This window comes from Ranitomeya imitator, chromosome 3 (assembly GCF_032444005.1).
Source record: "Ranitomeya imitator isolate aRanImi1 chromosome 3, aRanImi1.pri, whole genome shotgun sequence".
Lineage (NCBI taxonomy): Eukaryota > Metazoa > Chordata > Amphibia > Anura > Dendrobatidae > Ranitomeya > Ranitomeya imitator.
The window spans coordinates 444,263,812-444,283,418 of record NC_091284.1 but is presented as its reverse complement, the minus strand read 5'-3'; the positions used below and the strand labels follow the sequence as shown (position 1 = coordinate 444,283,418).

Below are 19,607 nucleotides of genomic sequence, written 5' to 3'. Positions count from 1 at the left end.
AGTTCTACATTTCCAGGTAATGAGCGCCCACTGAGGGGACAGTGCAGCTCCTCTGGTGGCCCATGTCCACAATACCGCACGTGTGAGGTGACCCTGACCTCCCAGCCCCGCGGTGCCGGCAGCCATCACCTCAGCGCGGTGTGCAGCGCCGCCCCTGTCCCTTATATGGTGGCCTGGCAGAGCACGTGGTGTCCTCTGGAGCGTAGACAGCGGCCGGGCTTCATGATGATGGACGCTAATGAGCTCTCTGCGGAGATGCCGGCGGACAGCCAGCCCTTCTCCGAGAATGCCGGCCGTGTACAGATACTGCTCCGCCGGCCGCTGCTGCGGCGCTACCGGCATGAAGTGAGAGAGCAGTGTGCCATGGCCGGGCCTGTGGTAAGCGCCGACACTACGTGACCGCCATGCACCTCCTCTATTGCTCCAGGTGCCAGTGCGCACATTTATATAGATAGCCCAGGATCCAGATAATCTAGATATATATTTATATTCCCAAAAACTAGATTAAGTGCTGCAAGTTAGCGATATATAAGCAGGTTATAATACACTATACACACATATATGTGTCCCTCAGCCTACATACTAATAACTGCATAGCTAGACACTAGCATATATTAGTTTATAGATTGAGAGGGGGAAAATGTATAATGTACACAAGAAAGAAAAAAAAATAGATGAGATTTCTCTCTCAATCTAGATATTAATATATATTACTAATATATGTCCCTGTCTAGATGTGCATTTATTAGTATCTAGATTGAGGGATAAATATATATGGCTATGTGCACACGTATTCTGGTCTACTGCTGATTTTTCCTCAGCAGATTTCAGCAGATTTGATAAATCCGCAGTGGAAAACCGCTGCGGATTTATCGCGGATTTACTGCGGTTTTACAACTGCGGATTTCTATTGGAGTAGGTGTAAAACCGCTGCTGAATCTGCAGAAAGAAGTGACATGCTGCGGAATGTAAACCGCTGTGTTTCTGTGCGTTTTTTTCCGCAGCATGTGTACAGCACTTTTTGTTTCCCATAGGTTTACATTGTAATGTAAACTCATGGGAAACTGCTGCGGATCCGCAGCAAAATCCACATCGTGTGCACATAGCTTTTGTGTATAGCATGCATATATTTATTAATCTTGCTTATATATTGTCATTAGTTTGCAGCATTTAATCTAGTTTTTTATTAATTTTATTATTTCCAAAAATTGTGTATATATATATATATATATATATATATATATATATATATACAGTCATGGTCAAAAGTATTGACACCCCTGCAATTCTGTCAGATAATACTCAGTTTCTTCCTGAAAATAATTGCAATCACAAATTCTTTGGTATTATTATCTTCAATTAATTTGTCTTAAATGAAAAAACACAAAAGAGAATGAAGCAAAACACTGATCATTTCACACAAAACTCCAAAAATGGGCCAGACAAAAGTATTGGCACCCTCAGCCTAATACTTGGTTGCACAACCTTTAGCCAAAATAACTGCGACCAACCGCTTCCGGTAACCATCAATGAGTTTCTTACAATGCTCTGCTGGAATTTTAGACCATTCTTCTTTGGCAAACTGCTCCAGGTCCCTGATATTTGAAGGGTGCCTTCTCCAAACTGACATTTTTAGATCTCTCCACAGGTGTTCTATGGGATTCAGGTCTGGACTCATTGCTGGCCACCTTTGAAGTTTCCAGTGCTTTCTCTCAAACCATTTTCTAGTGCTTTTTGAAGTGTGTTTTGGGTCATTGTCCTGCTGGAAGACCCATGACCTCTGAGGGAGACCCAGCTTTCTCACACTGGGCCCTACATTATGCTGCAAAATTTGTTGGTAGTCTTCAGACTTCATAATGCCATGCACACGGTCAAGCAGTCCAGTGCCAAAGGCAGCAAAGCAACCCCAAAACATCAGGGAACCTCCGCTATGTTTGACTGTAGGGACCGTGTTCTTTTCTTTGAATGCCTCTTTTTTTCTCTTGTAAATTCTATGTTGATGCCTTTGCCCCAAAAGCTCTACTTTTGTCTCATCTGACAAGAGAACATTCTTCCAAAATGATTTTAGGCTTTTTTAGGTAAGTTTTGGCAAACTCCAGCCTGGTTTTTTTATGTCTCGGGGTAAGAAGTGGGGTTTTCCTGGGTCTCCTACCATACAGTCCCTTTTCATTCAGTTACCGACGGATAGTACGGGTTGACACTGTTGTACCCTCGGACTGCAGGGCAGCTTGAACTTGTTTGGATGTTAGTCGAGGTTCTTTATCCAACATCCACACAATCTTGCGTTGAAATCTCTTGTCAATTTTTCTTTTCCGTCCACATCTAGGGAGGTTAGCCACAGTGCCATGAGCTTTAAACTTCTTGATGACACTGCGCACGGTAGACACAGGAACATTCAGGTCTTTGGAGATGGACTTGTAGCCTTGAGATTGCTCATGCTTCCACACAATTTGGTTTCTCAAGTCCTCAGACAGTTCTTTGGTCTTCTTTCTTTTCTCCATGCTCAATGTGGTACACACAAGGACACAGGACAGAGGTTGAGTCAACTTTAATCCATGTCAACTGGCTGCAAGTGTGATTTAGTTATTGCCAACACCTGTTAGGTGCCACAGGTGAGTTACAGGTGCTGTTATTTACACAAATTAGAGAAGCATTACATGATTTTTTGAACAGTGCCAATACTTTTGTCCACCCCCTTTTTTATGTTTGGTGTGGAATTATATCCAATTTGGCTTTAGGACAATTCTTTTTGTGTTTTTTCATTTAAGACAAATTAAATGAAGATAATAATACCAAATAATTTGTGTTTGCAACCATTTTCAGGAAGAAACTGAGTATTATCTGACAGAATTGCAGGGGTGTCAATACTTTTGGCTATAACTGTATATATATACAGTACAGACCAAAAGTTTGGACACACCTCATTTAAAGATTTATCTGTATTTTCATGACTATGAAAATTGTACATTCACACTGAAGGCATCAAAACTTTGCATTAACACATGTGGAATGATATACTTAACAAAAAAGTGTGAAACAACTGAAAATATGACTTATATTCTAGGTTCTTCAAAGTGGCCACCTTTTGCTTTGATGACTGCTTTGCACACTTTTGGCATTCTCTTGATGAGCTTCAAGAGGTAGTCACCGGAAATGGTTTTCACTTCACAGGTGTGCCCTGTCAGGTTTAATAAGTGGGATTTCTTGCCTTATATATGGGGTTAGTACCATGAGTTGTGTTGAGCAGACGTCTGGTGGATACACAGCTGATAGTCCTACTGGATAGACTGTTAGCTGCTTTTTTCTTGCCATAATACAAATTCTAAGTAAAGAAAAACGAGTGGCCATCATTACTTTAAGAAATGAAGGTCAGTCAGTCCGAAAAATTGGGAAAACTTTGAAAGTGTCTTCAAGTGCAGTTGCAAAAACCATCAAGCGCTACAAAGAAACTGGCTCACATGAGGACCACCCCAGGAAAGGAAGACCAAGAGTCACCTCTGCTTCTGAGGATAAGTTTATCCGTGTCACCAGCCTCAGAAATCGCAGGTTAGCAGCAGCTCAGATTGGAGACCAAGTCAATGCCACACAGAGTTCTAGCAGCAGACACATCTCTACAACAACTGTTAAGAGGAGACTTTGTGCAGCAGGCCTTCATGGTAAAGTAGCTTCTAGGAAACCACTGCTAAGGACAGGCAACAAGCAGAATAGACTTGTTTGGGCTAAAGAACACAAGGAATGGACATTAGACCAGTGGAAATCTGTGCTTTGGTCTGATGAGTCTAAATTTGAGATCTTGGTTCCAACCACCGTGTCTTTGTGTGATGCAGAAAAGGTGAACGGATGGACTCTACATGCCTGGTTCCCACCGTGAAGGATGGAGGAGGAGGTGTGATGGTGTGGGGGTGCTTTGCTGGTGACAATCTTGCGGATTTATTCAAAATTGAAGGAATACTGAACCAGCATGGCTACCACAGCATCTTGCAGCGGCATGCTATTCCATCCATTTTGCATTTAGTTGGACCATCATTTATTTTTCAACAGGACAATGACCCCAAACACACCTCCAGGCTGTGTAAGGGCTGTTTGACCAAGAAGGAGAGAGAGGGGGTGCTACGCCAGATGACCTGGCCTCCACAGTCATCAGACCTGAACCCAATTGAAATGGTTTGGGGTGAGCTGGACCGCAAAGTGAAGGCAAAAGGGCCAACAAGTGCTAAGCATCTCTGGGAACTCCTTCAAGATTGTTGGAAGACCATTCCCGGTGACTACCTCTTGAAGCTCATCAACGGAATGCCAAGAGTGTGCAAAGCAGTCATCAAAGCGAAAGGTGGCTACTTTGAAGAACCTAGAATATAAGACATATTTTCCGTTTTTTCACACTTTTTTGTTAAGTATATAATTCCACATGTGTTAATTCATAGTTTTGATGCCTTCAATGTGAATTTACACTTTTCATAGTCATGAAAATACAGAAAAATCTTTAAATGAGAAGGTGTGTCCAAACTTTTGGTCTGTATTGAGATATATATATATATATATATATATATATATATATATATATATATATATATATAGCGCTCTGGCAAAAATTAAGAAACCACTGCAAAATTTTCAGTTTGTCAGATTTTTTTCTTTATAGGTTTTTTTTTTGAGTAAAATGTAAATTGGTATTTTATTCTATAAACTTCTGACAACATGTTTCTGAATTTCCAAGCAATAAATTTTGTATTTGTTTTCTGAAAATGAGAAATGGTCAAAATAACAAAAAAACAGTGTTTGCAGACCTCAAATAATGCAAAGAAAACACGTTTATAATCATTTAGAAACAACAATACCAATGTTTTTTCTCAGGAAGAGTTCAGAAATCAATATTTTCTACTATATACCGTATATACACGAGTATAAGCCAACCCCCCTAATTTTGCCACAAAAAACTGGGAAAACTTAATGACTCGAGTATAAGCCTAGGGTGGAAAATGCAGCAGCTACCGGTAAATTTCAAAAATAAAAATAGATACCAATAAAAGTAAAATTAAGATATCAGTAGGTTAAGTGTTTTTGAATATCCATATTGAATCAGGAGCCCCATATAATGCTCCATACAGTTTATGATGGGCTCCATAATATGTTTCATATTAAAGGGAACCTGTCACCCCGTTTTTGAAAGATGAGATATAAATAGTGTGAAATAGGGGCAGAGCTGGGCTTTACATTAGTGTCCTTTTGGTGCCTTTATTCCCCCGGGATGCTGCTGAAATACCTTTGTGAAGTGTCCGTTTTGTCCTGTCAGTCAAGTTGGTCAGGTCGAATGGGCGTTGTAAAATAGCGGTTCCTCCCCCACCTCATGCGATTCCCTGCGAAGTTTAGTTCCGCCGTTGGCGTTATGTTTAGCGCTTGCGCAGTGAATTTGCCTCCGGCAATCTGTGGGCAAAGCATAATTGACATCATTGCGCATGCGCGGGCCTTCACTTTAGCCGGGGTGCCCCGGAAGTTGTCATATCGGCAAAGTGTTATTCTGGATGCCGTATCTCATCCCACACTGCGAGCGTAAGTTTTGTGCCAAGATCGCTCGCCTGCCTTACGCTCGCAGTGTGGGATGAGATACGGCATCCAGAATAACACTTTGCCGATATGACAACTTCCGGGGCACCCCGGCTAAAGTGAAGGCCCGCGCATGCGCAATGATGTCAATTATGCTTTGCCCACAGATTGCCGGAGGCAAATTCACTGCGCAAGCGCTAAACATAACGCCAACGGCGGAACTAAACTTCGCAGGGAATCGCATGAGGTGGGGGAGGAACCGCTATTTTACAACGCCCATTCGACCTGACCAACTTGACTGACAGGACAAAACGGACACTTCACAAAGGTATTTCAGCAGCATCCCGGGGGAATAAAGGCACCAAAAGGACACTAATGTAAAGCCCAGCTCTGCCCCTATTTCACACTATTTATATCTCATCTTTCAAAAACGGGGGTGACAGGTTCCCTTTAAAATATGCCCCGTATAATGCTGCACAAATGTTGATTATGACCCCATAAGATGCTCCATACAGACATTTGCCCTGTATAATGCTCCACAAATGTGGATTATGGCCCCATAAGATGCTCCATACAGATAACTGCCCCATATAATGCTGCACATGGCCGGATAAGATGCCCCATACAGACAGTTGCCTCCATATAATGCTGCACATGGCCGGATAAGATGCCCCATACAGACATTTGCCCCCATATAATGCTGCACATGACCGGATAAGATGCCCCATACAGACATTTGCCCCCATATAATGCTGCACATGGCCGGATAAGATGCCTCATACAGACATTTGCCCCCATATAATGCTGCACATGGCCGGATAAGATGCCCCATACAGACATTTGCCCCCATATAATGCTGCACATGGCCGGATAAGATGCCTCATACAGACATTTTCCCCCATATAATGCTGCACATGGCCGGATAAGATGCCCCATACAGACATTTGCCCCCATATAATGCTGCACATGGCCGGATAAGATGCCCCATACAGACATCTGCCCCCGTATAATGCTGCACATGGCCGGATAAGATGCCCCATACAGACATTTGCCCTCATATAATGCTGCACATGGCCGGATAAGATGCCTCATACAGACATTTGACCCCATATAATGCTGCACATGGCCGGATAAGTTGCCCCATACAGACATTTGCCCCCATATAATGCTGCACATGGCCGGATAAGATGCCCCATACAGATATTTGCCCCCATATAATGCTGCACATGGCCGGATAAGATGCCCCATACAGACATTTGCCCCCATATAATGCTGCACATGGCCGGATAAGATGCCCCATGCAGACATTTGCGCCCATATAATGCTGCACATGGCCGGATGAGATGCCCCATGCAAACATTTGCCCCATATTATGCTGCACATGGCCGGATGAGATGCCCCATACAGACATTTGCCCCCATATAATGCTGCACATGGCCGGATAAGATGCCCCATACAGACATTTGCCCCCATATAATGCTGCACATGGCCGGATAAGATGCCCCATACAGATATTTGCCCCCATATAATGCTGCACATGGCCGGATAAGATGCCCCATACAGACATTTGCCCCCATATAATGCTGCACAGGGCCACATAAAATGCTCCATACAGATATTTGCCCAAAAGCTGTTGCTGTGATTAAAAAAATAAAAAAAATTACATACTCACCTTTCCCGTTCCACCGCTGACCGCCACTGTGTCTTCCCATCCTCTGCACCGACGTTCAGGAAGAGGGCGGCGCGCACTAATCGCATCACCGCGCCCTCTGACCGGAGCGTCACTGCAGAGGACGTGGAAGACACAGCGGCGCCGCCGATGGCATGAGGAACAGGTGAGTATCGTGCACTGCCCCCCATCATACTTACCTGTTCCTGGCGCCGTCGCTGCAGGTCTGTTCCCCGGTGCCATATTTTCTTCCTGTAGTGAACGGTCACCGTTACCACTCATTACAGTAATGAATATGCGGCTCCATCTCTATGGGAGGTGGAGCCACATATTCATTACTGTAATGAGCGGTACCATGGGACCGCTCAGCACAGGAAGAGACTGCAGCGCTGGAAGAAGCAGGGACGTGCAGGGACCGCGCCGGGAGTAGGTAAGTATAATTACACAGCCCCCGCTCCCCCTCCCCTGCCGATCCCTGGGTATGACTCGAGTATAAACCGAGAGGGGGACTTTCAGCCCAAAAAAGTGGGCTGAAAATCTCGGCTTATACTCGAGTATACACGGTAGTTGTTTTAATGCTTTGCTACTTTTACACACTAAAAACTACATTTTTGTAAAATTTTCTTTTGCGTCATATTCTGAGAGCTTGTAAGATTTTTTTTTTTCAAATAAGCCATATTAAAGCTTGTCTTTTGCAGGCCGGTTGGCATTTCATTCATACCATCTTTTCCTACATATCACTTTTTGGTCGCTTTTTGTAAAAAATTTTTGATGATGAATGAAAAAGCGATATTTTGCCATGGTTTTTTTTATGATATTCACCATATGGAATAAATAACAAGACAGTTTTATTGTTGGGGTTATTCTGGACACGGTGATTTAAAGCAAACGTGAATACGGGTTTTTGTGATTTGTGTGCACTTTTGTGTGATTTTGTTTTTTTTTTAGACATTTATTTAGCATTTTTTTTTAGTTTTGCACTTTAGTCTCACCATGGGACACAAATATCTTTTTCTTTCATTGCTGGTCTCATGCATTGCAGTACTTGTGTACTGCAGTGCCTGAGGCTTCTCAATGAGTCACTGACATAGCCTGTTAGGTTAGACCTTGCTTATAGCATGATCTACAAGACCATTATACCTTGGGGTCATCAGATGACCTCGGGATACCATGGCAATGATTAGCACCCGCGATTACGATCATGACTAGGGGCCATTGTATCAAAGAGTGATTAGGATTAAGGCCCCTTATCAACTGATGTTTAATGCGGTAGTTAAGAGGTTAATGGTTAAAATAATAAAAATAAAGATGACAATCACAATAATAAGAAAACTGTAAAAAGATCAGTCAGGCAGGATTTTCTTTCAGGTAAGGCAAAGAAACAAATATGTTATATGTTAGGTAAGTTAGTTAAAAAAAAATATTAATAGTGTAAAAGAATGGATTAAATCCTGCCCTGCTCGGAGTGAGGGAGTCGCGGAATGGATGAAATCAGAGACTTCGTATGGATTGTAAGGCAGTAACTGGTGTCACGTGCGAGGGTCGCATGAAGGTGTATTGAGGCCTTGGGAGTGCATTGCAGTCACAGGCATAGCTGTGATTGCAATGCAAAATAAAAGTTGCGTGTTGGTATTGGGCAAGCTGTCTGTCCAAGGCAGATTTAAGAAAACCTTTTCTGGATTTTATTTTTGAAACTGACTACAGGATGGTAGTGGGGCAGTCCGTTTCCTTCCCGGCCAGGTTTTTTATGTGGCCTACGGCCACAGGTTCCTTGTAAGAAAAAGCCTGAAGCAGAGGGTTGAGTGTGTCAGTTTTTGTTTTGCAAGTGTGCAGAGCAGAAGGCTCTGCAGAGTCCACCTGTGTGAGGCAATACAGGCATGCGGAGCTGAAATGCCTGCCACCCACGGCAACCGGTCTCGGAGTTGGACTGTTTTCTGGCTGCGATCCGGAGGATATCGTGTGCTGTGTATTGCTGTGAGTTGGACATTAAAATACATTTTGATTTGAACGTTGCTGGGTCACTGCCTCATCTCTGCACAGTGTGGATACCGCTGCACTACATATGGATAGGGAATGTGGGCAGTGAAAACTGAGGCATGCCCCAAAGCGTGCTGCATGTCGATGAGCAACCCTGCAACACTACAGCTCAAGCCGGCTGGAAAAAAGGAGGAGCTTTTGAAGCCGTTTGTCCTCACTCAGCAGCAGCAACAGGACAAGCAGCAGCTGCAGCTGAAGTTTTAGCAGCAGCAGAAAATGAGTAAGCTGATTTTGCAGCAGGTTGTGGCCCTGCGAGAAGTGAGAGGGGTGATCAGCGGTGTAAAGAGGAGACCCCTAAGGTATGGGGTGATCAGCGGTGTAAAGAGGAGACCCTTAAGGTGAGGGGTGATCAGCAGGTGTACCAGTGGTCCTTTGCAGAGTCTCGTCCAGCCAGGTCTCAGGCGTATGACTTATTGCAGTAGGTGAAGGAATGGCTCCAGCCTTAACCCTGCTCCAGGTAGTATAAAGGGTGGTGGTTGACAGGCTGATGAGGGCGCTGCCAGCAGTCATACAGCGTTGAGTAAAGAAGGGGACCCAGGCACTCTGGACCATCTGGTAGGACTGGTTGAGCTGCATACAGCCACTCTGGACTTTGTACAGGACACTGTTCACTTGGGCTGTCACGTCTGGCCTTGCCAGCCCAGGAGTATGGGAAAAGTCCACAAACCACTGTTGGGGCTATTCAGGACTGAGCACGTGACTAGGGGGTAACTTGAAGTGAGGGTGACAAAAGTCCCATTTCCCCTAAAGCGGCTCCAAGGTATAGTCATGCTGCAGCGATTAAGTGTTGGCGGTGCCACGGGCCCGGACATGTGGCTGCCAACTGCCCCCTGATATCTGAACCGTGGAATATGGGTATATTCGCTGGGTGTCTATGACCAGTCAGTCTGTACCACCACTACAGGCACTGCTGACAGCGAACCCCAGGTACTTGGGAACGGGTACTAAACAGAGGCTTTCCTGGACTTGGGGAGCTTATTGACTTTGGTCCATGCGTCCCTTGTTGCTGGGGACAACCCCAAGAGACACAAAGTGGAGGTGATGGGTATTGTAAGATGGTCACCAAACAAGTCCTTGAGGGGAGATATGTGTCATCGCGGCTATTAGCTGCGGTGATGTGAGCCCTGAAGTATGCTCCAGCATGTATAGTGCTGAGAGAATTATTTGGAGCGCTCCAGGGCCGGGTTTTACGAGCGGTCATAAGAGATGGGTGGGAATGACTGCTCACATATCCCCACCCCAGGGGCGCGGTTTGGTAAATAAAATGGAGGCCAATTGCCTGATTCAGGGTCTGTGGCTGGAGGTATGGAGACCTTCATTGTGCATGTGCTAAAGACACTGACCTATGCTGGCGGACCCGCTGTACTATATGGACTGTTTTATTTTTTCTGTTTGTTTGTGTCGGAAAAGGCTATTCATTTGTTTTCCTTACCAGAGCAGTTTACATTGTTGTGAATAAACTTGCTTGGACTTTCCAATGATACTGCTTTCTGTGCCTACCTACACTGTAACTGAGTGAGTACAGATCCCTACAGTATATGTGGGGAACTCTGGGAGTACCCAACAGCTGAGGTTATTTCTTCCACACCGTGTTGAGACATCAAACATGTGTTGCTTGTGGTGAAGTCTCTTCCATATGGGACTGTGTTGGGAAGAGGCTTGCCCATGTTTTGGTTCTGTGGGAGACGAGAGTTAACCCTCCCAAGGTAAATGTTATTCCGAGTGCAGAACCCGAAGATCCCGAGTAAGGGATTCCTGCCAAAAGTGTCGCCAACCTAAGGACAGAGTGGAACCCCGATAGATTCCCCCTAGAGGTTTTGGCAGGAAAGGTCGAGGAGACCCCACCGAACCTCCGAACTGTACATGTCCTCTGGTAAGTTTATGACAGTTCAGTTCCAGGGTCCCACACAGAGACGTACGTATAGAAAGAAAGCCTGGAGGAATCGGGAAGGTGTGATCATGGAGGTGGCTATGGTCGTACCCACGAGGAACCGTGGCCAAGGATCTAGCCGGGGGTCAGGGTAAAATGAATAGAGCTCTCACTAATCAGCAGCGACGGGAGGCTCAGGTTCGGGTGCGACGTAATACAGATGTATGCCCGGAGTGGCCGGGATGAACTTCAGTGATCCAGCGTGATATAGTCGCCGAGTCACGGGTAAGGGTACGGAGGAAACAGTACCGAGTGCCAGAAGGCAGGTACTTAGGTTACGGGATGAGCTGCGGGGTTATCGAACCCCAAATAAACAAAGTTGAGGCCATCCGAAACTGGCTCAAATCTACTATCAGTCAGAAAAATGGGCGTGTCGTCTACCACGGGGAATGGTGAGGTGGTTGATCACGTAACAAATTGTGGAGGAGAAAGGCAAAGGGGAGGAATGCTCACATCAACGAATGGTTCCGGTCCCTACAAAACGTTGCTTTCTCAGAGCATCGGGTGGGGAAGTCACAGGGACTTGCGGATGCCCTGTCATGCGCCACATGTGGGGTGACAAGTGTTCAAACCTACAGGTTTGAACAGAGGGGTATGTGAGGCAGTGACCGATGTCACATGCGAGGGTCGCTAAGTGTCCCCCCCAGGATGCGCACGGAGGCGTATTGTGACCATGGGAGTGCATTCCACTCACAGGCATAGCTGTGATTGCAATGCAAAATAAAAGTGAGTGTTGGTCTTGGGCAAAATATTTGTCCAAGGCCGATTTAAGAAAACCTGTTCTGGGCTTTAATTTTAGAAACGGGCTACAGTATGGTAATGGAACAGTCCATTTTCTTACCGGCTGGGTTTTTCATGTTGCCTACGGCCACAGGTTCCTTGTAGAAACCCCTGATGCAGATGGTTGTGTGTCAGTTTTAGTTTTGCAAGTGTGCAAAGCAGAAGGCTCTGCAGAGCTCCACCTGTGTGAGGCAACACAGGCAAATGGAGCTGAAAGGCCTGGCTCCCACAGCGTACACGGCAGTGCAGTCGCCCACGGCAACCGGTCTCGGAGGTGGATTGGCGTGTTTCCCGGCAGCCATCTGAATGATATGGTTCCGACTGCCATCCGGAGGATATTGTGTGCTGTGTATTTCTGTGAGTTGGACATTAATACACATTTTGATGCTCAGAGCAGGCGCCTGTAAGCCTGGAGCAGTGCATGTCAGATCGCTGATCTTATACAATATAAAGTGACTAGCACACTCCAGGGTGTTGTGATGCAAAAAAGTGGGGATTTATTACATACAGTAAATCACAAACGTTTCGGTCGATACTGGACCTTCATCAGTGTGCTACAAATAAGAATTATATACAGAACAAAAAACAATAAATGTGTTGTACATGAAAGACAAAAACAAAACAAAAACAAAAGTATATACATCACGGAGACACAGGTCATAAAATGAAGAGAGAGAACAATGACCCTGGAGGACATTCAACTTGCGTGGATACAGGTATACATATATATGTATCCATACATAATTCTTTAAATCATAGGCTGCAAGTTCTAACATGGAAAAGCCGTTGGTACGCTGAGGACATAGGTCCAAGAGGGAGTGTGAGAGGACTACTTTGTGGAACACGCGAGGTGAAGTGATATGCCGAGGGGAGAGTTGGTGTACAGTGAACACATACCTAGGTATACCGTATATTCTCGAGTATAAGCCGAGATTTTCAGCCCAAATTTTTGGGCTGAAAGTGCCCCTCTCGGCTTATACTCGAGTCAAGGTGGGTGGCAGGGTCGGCGGGTGAGGGGGTGAGGGCGCTGAGGTATACTTACTTAGTCCCAGCGATCCTCGCGCTGTCCCTGCCGTCCCACAGTCTTCGGCGCTGCAGCTTCTTCCCCTCTTCAGCGGTCACGTGGGACCGCTCATTAGAAAAATGAATAGGCGGCTCCACCTCCCATAGGGGCGGAGCCGCCTATTCATTTCTCTAATCAGCGGTGCCGGTGACCGCTGATAGAGAAAGAAGCTGCGGCACCGAAGACAGATGTGACAGGCAGAGGGAGCCGGACGTCGGGACCAGGTAAGTATGTTATATTCACCTGTCCACGATCCAGCCGTCGGGCGTCGCTCCATCTTCCCGGCGTCTGCGCTCTGACTGTTCAGGTCAGAGGGCGCGATGACGCATATAGTGTGCGCGGCGCCCTCTGCCTGAACAGTCAGTGCAGAGAGACGCCGGGACTGGACGCTGGGAGCTGCAATCAAGACAGGTGAGTATGGCTTTTTTTTTTTTTATTGCAGCAGCAGCGGCCATGGCACAGATTTATGTGGAGCATCTATGGGGCAATATGAATGCTGCAGAGCACAGTATGGGGCACAGCTATGGGATAAAATGAACGCTGCAGAGCACAGTATGGGGCACAGCTATGGGATAAAATGAACGCTGCAGAGCACTATATGGGGCACAGCTATGGGCCAATATGAACAGTGCAGAGCACTATATGGGGCACAGCTATGGGCCAATATGAACAGTGCAGAGCACTATATGGGGCACAGCTATGGGCAATATGAACGGTGCAGAGCACTATATGGGGCACAGCTATGGGCCAATATGAACAGTGCAGAGCACTATATGGGGCACAGCTATGGGCCAATATGAACAGTGCAGAGCACTGTATGGGGCACAGCTATGGGCCAATATGAACAGTGCAGAGCACTGTATGGGGCACAGCTACGGGCCAATATGAACAGTGCAGAGCACTATATGGGGCACAGCTATGGGCCAATATGAACAGTGCAGAGCACTATATGGGGCACAGCTATGGGCCAATATGAACAGTGCAGAGCACTGTATGGGGCACAGCTATGGGGAAATATGAACGGTGCAGAGCATAATATGGGGCACAGACAAGGGGGAATGTGAACAGTGCAGAGCACTATATATGGCACAGCCAAGGGGGAATATGAACAGTGCAGAGCACTGTATGGGGCACAGCCAAGGGGCAATATGAACAGTGCAGAGCACTGTATGGGGCACAGCTATGGGGCAATATGAACAGTGCAGAGCACTGTATGGGGCACAGCTATGGGCCAATATGAACAGTGCAGAGCACTGTATGGGGCACAGCTACGGGCCAATATGAACAGTGCAGAGCACTATATGGGGCACAGCTATGGGCCAATATGAACAGTGCAGAGCACTATATGGGGCACAGCTATGGGCCAATATGAACAGTGCAGAGCACTGTATGGGGCACAGCTATGGGGAAATATGAACGGTGCAGAGCATAATATGGGGCACAGACAAGGGGGAATGTGAACAGTGCAGAGCACTATATATGGCACAGCCAAGGGGGAATATGAACAGTGCAGAGCACTGTATGGGGCACAGCCAAGGGGCAATATGAACAGTGCAGAGCACTGTATGGGGCACAGCTATGGGGCAATATGAACAGTGCAGAGCACTATATGGCAGAGCTATGGGGCAATATGAATGGCGCAGAGCACTATATGGCACAGCTATGGGGAAATAATGATCTATTTTTATTTTTGAAATTCACCGGTAAATGCTGCATTTCCACCCTAGGCTTATACTCGAGTCAATAGGTTTTCCCAGTTTTTTGTGGCAAAATTAGGGGGTCGGCTTATACTCGGGTCGGCTTATACTCGAGTATATACGGTAATTGTATACTTGTATGGCCCCAAAAACAATAGAATACTCGGATTTGCATCTAGAGATGAGAAAACGGGGTTACGGTCACAGACACTAATGGTGCCGAGTGTGTGTGGAGCTAAATAAGGCTACCTACCAATCAGACATGCTGGAAAAAAGGCAACAAGCCGGGAAGAAACAGAACCAGGCTGGTCTGTGGAGTAATGGCGAAATAATAATGGAAATGTAAGACAAGATGCTATTGTGTGTACATGGAGAGTAATAAGGAGGGGTACATACCAACTGACGGTGAGTCAGAATAATAGGTGGCGCTGAGGCTTAAAAGAACTGTCTGTAGGAGGAGGGTAAAAATCTATTGTTAATGTACTACTACAGAGACCATGTAAATTGCAAAGTGTCAGATCAGCGATCTGTCACTATATAGTGATGTTCACCCCCCCCCCCGGGACAATGTGATAATGTAAAAAAAAAATATTTAAATATGTGAAAAATAAATAAAAATAATTCCTAAATAAAGAAAAAAATATTGTTCCCATAAATACATTTATTTAAATAAAAAAACAAAACAATAAAAGTACACATATTTAGTATCGCTGCGTCCGTAACGACCCGTCCTATAAAACTGTCCCACTAGTTAACCCCTTCAGTGAACACCGTAAAAAAAAAACAAGGCAAAAAACAACGCTTTATTATCATACCGCCGAGCAAAAAGTGAAATAACACGCAATCAAAAAGACGGATGTAAATAACCATGGTATCGCTGAAAACGTCATCTTGTCCCGCAAAAAACTAGCCGCAATACAGCATCATCAGCAAAAAAAATAAAAAAGTGATAGTCCTCAGAATAAAGCGATGCAAAAATAATTTTTTCTATAAAACAGTTTTTATCGTATAAAAGCCCCAAAACATAAAAAAATGATCTAAATGAGGTATCGCTGTAATCGTACTGACCCGAAGAATAAAACTGCTTTATCAATCTTACCAAACATGGAACGGTATAAACGCACCCCACAAAAGAAATTCATGAATAGCTGGTTTTTGTTCATTCTGCCTCACAAAAATCAGAATAAAAAGCGATCAAAAAATGTCACGTGCCCGAAAATATTACCAATAAAAAGGTCAACTCGTCCGGCAAAAAACAAGAACTCACATGACTCTGTGGACCAAAATATGGAAAAATTATAGTTCTCAAAATGTGGAGATGCAAAAACTATTTTTTGCAATAAAAAGCGTCTTTTAGTGTGTGACAGCTGCCAATCATAAAAATCCGCTAAAAAATCCGCTATAAAAGTAAATCAAACCCCCCTTCATGACCCCCTTAGTTTAGGGAAAAATAATAAAATTAAAAAAATGTATTTATTTCCATTTTCCAATTAGGGTTAGGGCTAGGGTTAGGGTTGGGGCTAGGGTTAAGACTACAGTTAGGGTTGGGGCTATAGTTAGGGTTAGGGTTTGGATTACATTTATGGTTGGGATTAGGGGTGTGTCAGGGGTAGGGGTGTGGTTAAGGTTATGGTTGGGATTAGGGTTGTGTGTTGGAGTTAGGGGTGTGGTTAGGGTTGGGATTAGGGTTAGGGGTGTGTTGGAGTTAGGGGTGTGGTTGGGGTTAGGGGTGTGGATAAGAATAGGGTTAGGGGTATGTTTGGGTTAGGGTTTCAGTTACAATTGGGGGTTTCCACTGTTTAGGCACATCGGGGGCTCTCCAAACGTGACATGGCGTCCGATCTCAATTACAGCCAATTCTACGTTGAAAAAGTAAAACAGTGCTCCTTCCCTTCCGAACTCTTTCGTGAGCCCAAACAGGGGTTTACCCCAACATATGGGGTATCACCATACTCAGGACAAATTGGATAACAACTTTTGGGGTCCAATTTCTCTTGTTATTAATAAAAATGTAAGGGGCTAAACCATTTTTGTGGGAAAAAAATGAGTTTTTATTTTCACGGCTCTGCGTTATAAACTGTAGTGAAACACTTGGGGGTTCAAAGTTCTCACAACTTATCTAGATAAGTTCTTTGGGGGGTCTAGTTTCCAATATTGGATCACTTGTGGGTGGTTTCTACTATTTAGGTACATCAGAGGCTCTGAAAATGCAGAGTGACGCCTGCAGACCAATCCATCTAAGTCTGCATTCCAAATGGCGCTCCTTCCCTTTCGAGCTCTGCCATGCGCCCGAACGGTGGTTCCCCCCCCTCACATATGGGGTATCAGCGTACTCAGGACAAAGTGGACAATAACTTTTGGAAAAATACAAAACTGGGGGCTAAACAATACTTTGTTTGAAAAAAAAATGATTTTTATTTTCACGGCTCTGCGTTATAAACTGTAGGGGTTGGGGGTTCAAAGCTCTCACAACACATCTAGATAAGTTCCTTAGGGGGTCTACTTTCCAAAATAGTGTCACTTGTGGGGGGTTTCAATGTTTAGGCACATCAGGGGCTCTCCAAATGCAACATGGCGTCCCATCTCAATTCCAGTCAATTTTTGCATTGAAAAGTCAAATGGCGCTTCTTCCCTTCCGAGCTCTGCCATGCGCCCAAACAGTGGTTTACCCCCACTTATGGGGTATCAGCATGCTCAGGACAAATTGTACAACAATTTTTGGGGTCCATTTTCTCCTGTTACCCTTGGTAAAATAAATCAAATTGGAGCTGAAGTAAATTTTTTGTGAAAAAAGTTAAATGTTCATTTTTCTTTAAACATTCCAAAAATTCCTGTGAAACACCTGAAGAGTTAATAAACTTCTTGAATGTGGTTTTGAGCACCTTGAGGGGTGCAGTTTTTAGAATGGTGTTGTTGAGGGAGGATCTAAATTGATCCTTCACGGTTGACTCAGTGATTTCCAAATTAATCTACAGGGCGTTGCCGGCAACTGAAAATGACCAGATGGAGACTCGTGCCTCTGTGTGGGGGATCGAGCAGATCTCTGGGCCCCCGTTTATTGTGTATGAGTTTTCATAGTCATAGAAATTATACTTCAACCAATCAGCATAAGAATACGCTCACAGTTCTTAACCTATAAGAATAAAGGCAAAACTTAACCCATGAGGATACAGGAAAAATGGAAACTACAGATATGGTCGTGTCTTTTTGGCATAAAAAACATATTAACAGATGCCTCAGTCTTGTATAGCGATACACCCACGAGTCTCTTATCTGGCTCGAGTTAGAATACTCAAGGTCTTTATACCAATTATGAACCATAGACTAGCTGAATAACAAAATGTCATCTTCGTGAGAAACAGTACAGTTACTTCATGGCAGCTGTAACCTTCTACCTAAGTAAATAACAGAATTTATCTTTAACCAACAACAAAATGGAGTCAAAGCACAAAATGGAGAATCTTTCATAATTTGTTCCTTCACATTCCCCCCTAGATAAATGTTGTTAATTAATGTCCAGCATCAGAGGTACTATCCCAAGCTATAAGCTCAAGGGATACTGGTCTTCACATAACTGGTGCCATGTTACCAGCCATGGCTGTTGCGGCGTACCCGTCCCCCCTGTATACTAGAATTTATGAATAACACTTGTTGATGACGGTGGTGGGGATCTTTTGAAGATAGCCATGCGCTTGGCTTCAACATCTTCATCAGATAACTTTGTGAAATCGGTGTAGAGAAGAGCAGGGGTGGCAACGCTTTTGGTTTCATCATTAGTTATCTTAGTGCAGAATTTCCTAATACATACAGAAATACACCAAAAAACAAATTTTAGTATTACATACATGACAAGGATAAAGTGTTATGAACTGGTGGTTTAGAAACACAATGGACCTGGTGGTTAAGAGCACACAAAGTGACCTGATAGTTACTAATAACATAGGACGAGCTCTGAGACGTGGGAACTCTGCTGACCGCAATCCCTAATCCTATCACACCACACTAGAAGTAGCCGTGGAGCGCTCCTGACCAGACCTAGGCGCCTCGGCATAGCCTAAGAAACTAGCTAGCCCTGAAGATAGAAAAATAAGCCTACCTTGCCTCAGAGAAATTCCCCAAAGGAAAAGGCAGCCCCCCACATATAATGACTGTGAGTAAAGATAAAAATACAAACACAGAGATTAAATAGATTTTAGCAAAGTGAGGCCCGACTTACTGAATAGACCGAGGATAGGAAAGATAGCTTTGCGGTCAGCACAAAAACCTACAAACAACCATGCAGAGGGCGCAAAAAGACCCTTCGCACCGACTAACGGTACGGAGGTGCTCCCTCTGCGTCCCAGAGCTTCCAGCAAGCAAGACAAACCAAAATAGCAAGCTGGACAGAAAAAATAGCAAACCAAGAAACACAAGCAGAACTTAGCTTATGCAGGGAAGACAGGCCACAAGAACGATCCAGGAGAGAGCAAGACCAATACTGGGACATTGACTGGAGGCAAGGAACATAGAACTAGGTGGAGTTAAATAGAGCAGCACCTAACGACTTAACCTCGTCACCTGAGGAAGGAAACTCAGAAGCCGCAGCCCCACTCACATCCACCAGAGGAAGCTCATGGACAGAACCAGCCGAAGTACCACTCATGACCACAGGAGGGAGCTTGACCACAGAATTCACAACAGTACCCCCCCTTGAGGAGGGGTCACCGAACCCTCACCAGAGCCCCCAGGCCGACCAGGATGAGCCAAATGAAAGGCACGAACCAGATCGGCAGCATGAACATCAGAGGCAAAGACCCAGGAATTATCTTCCTGACCATAACCCTTCCACTTAACCAGGTACTGGAGTTTCCGTCTCGAAATACGAGAATCCAAAATCTTCTCCACTATATA

General features: G+C 44.9%; 1 protein-coding gene across 1 annotated transcript in view; it reads left to right on the top strand.

Annotated features, from left to right (window-relative positions):
• The first annotated feature begins 204 nt into the window (after positions 1-204).
• LOC138670216 (multidrug and toxin extrusion protein 2-like) overlaps positions 205-19,607 on the top strand; it is a 233,364-nt gene continuing 213,961 nt past the window's right edge. The window contains exon 1 of the mRNA XM_069757363.1: positions 205-378. Coding sequence (XP_069613464.1) covers positions 223-378 — 156 coding nt within the window. The 5' untranslated portion in view covers positions 205-222. The remainder of the gene's footprint in view (positions 379-19,607) is intronic.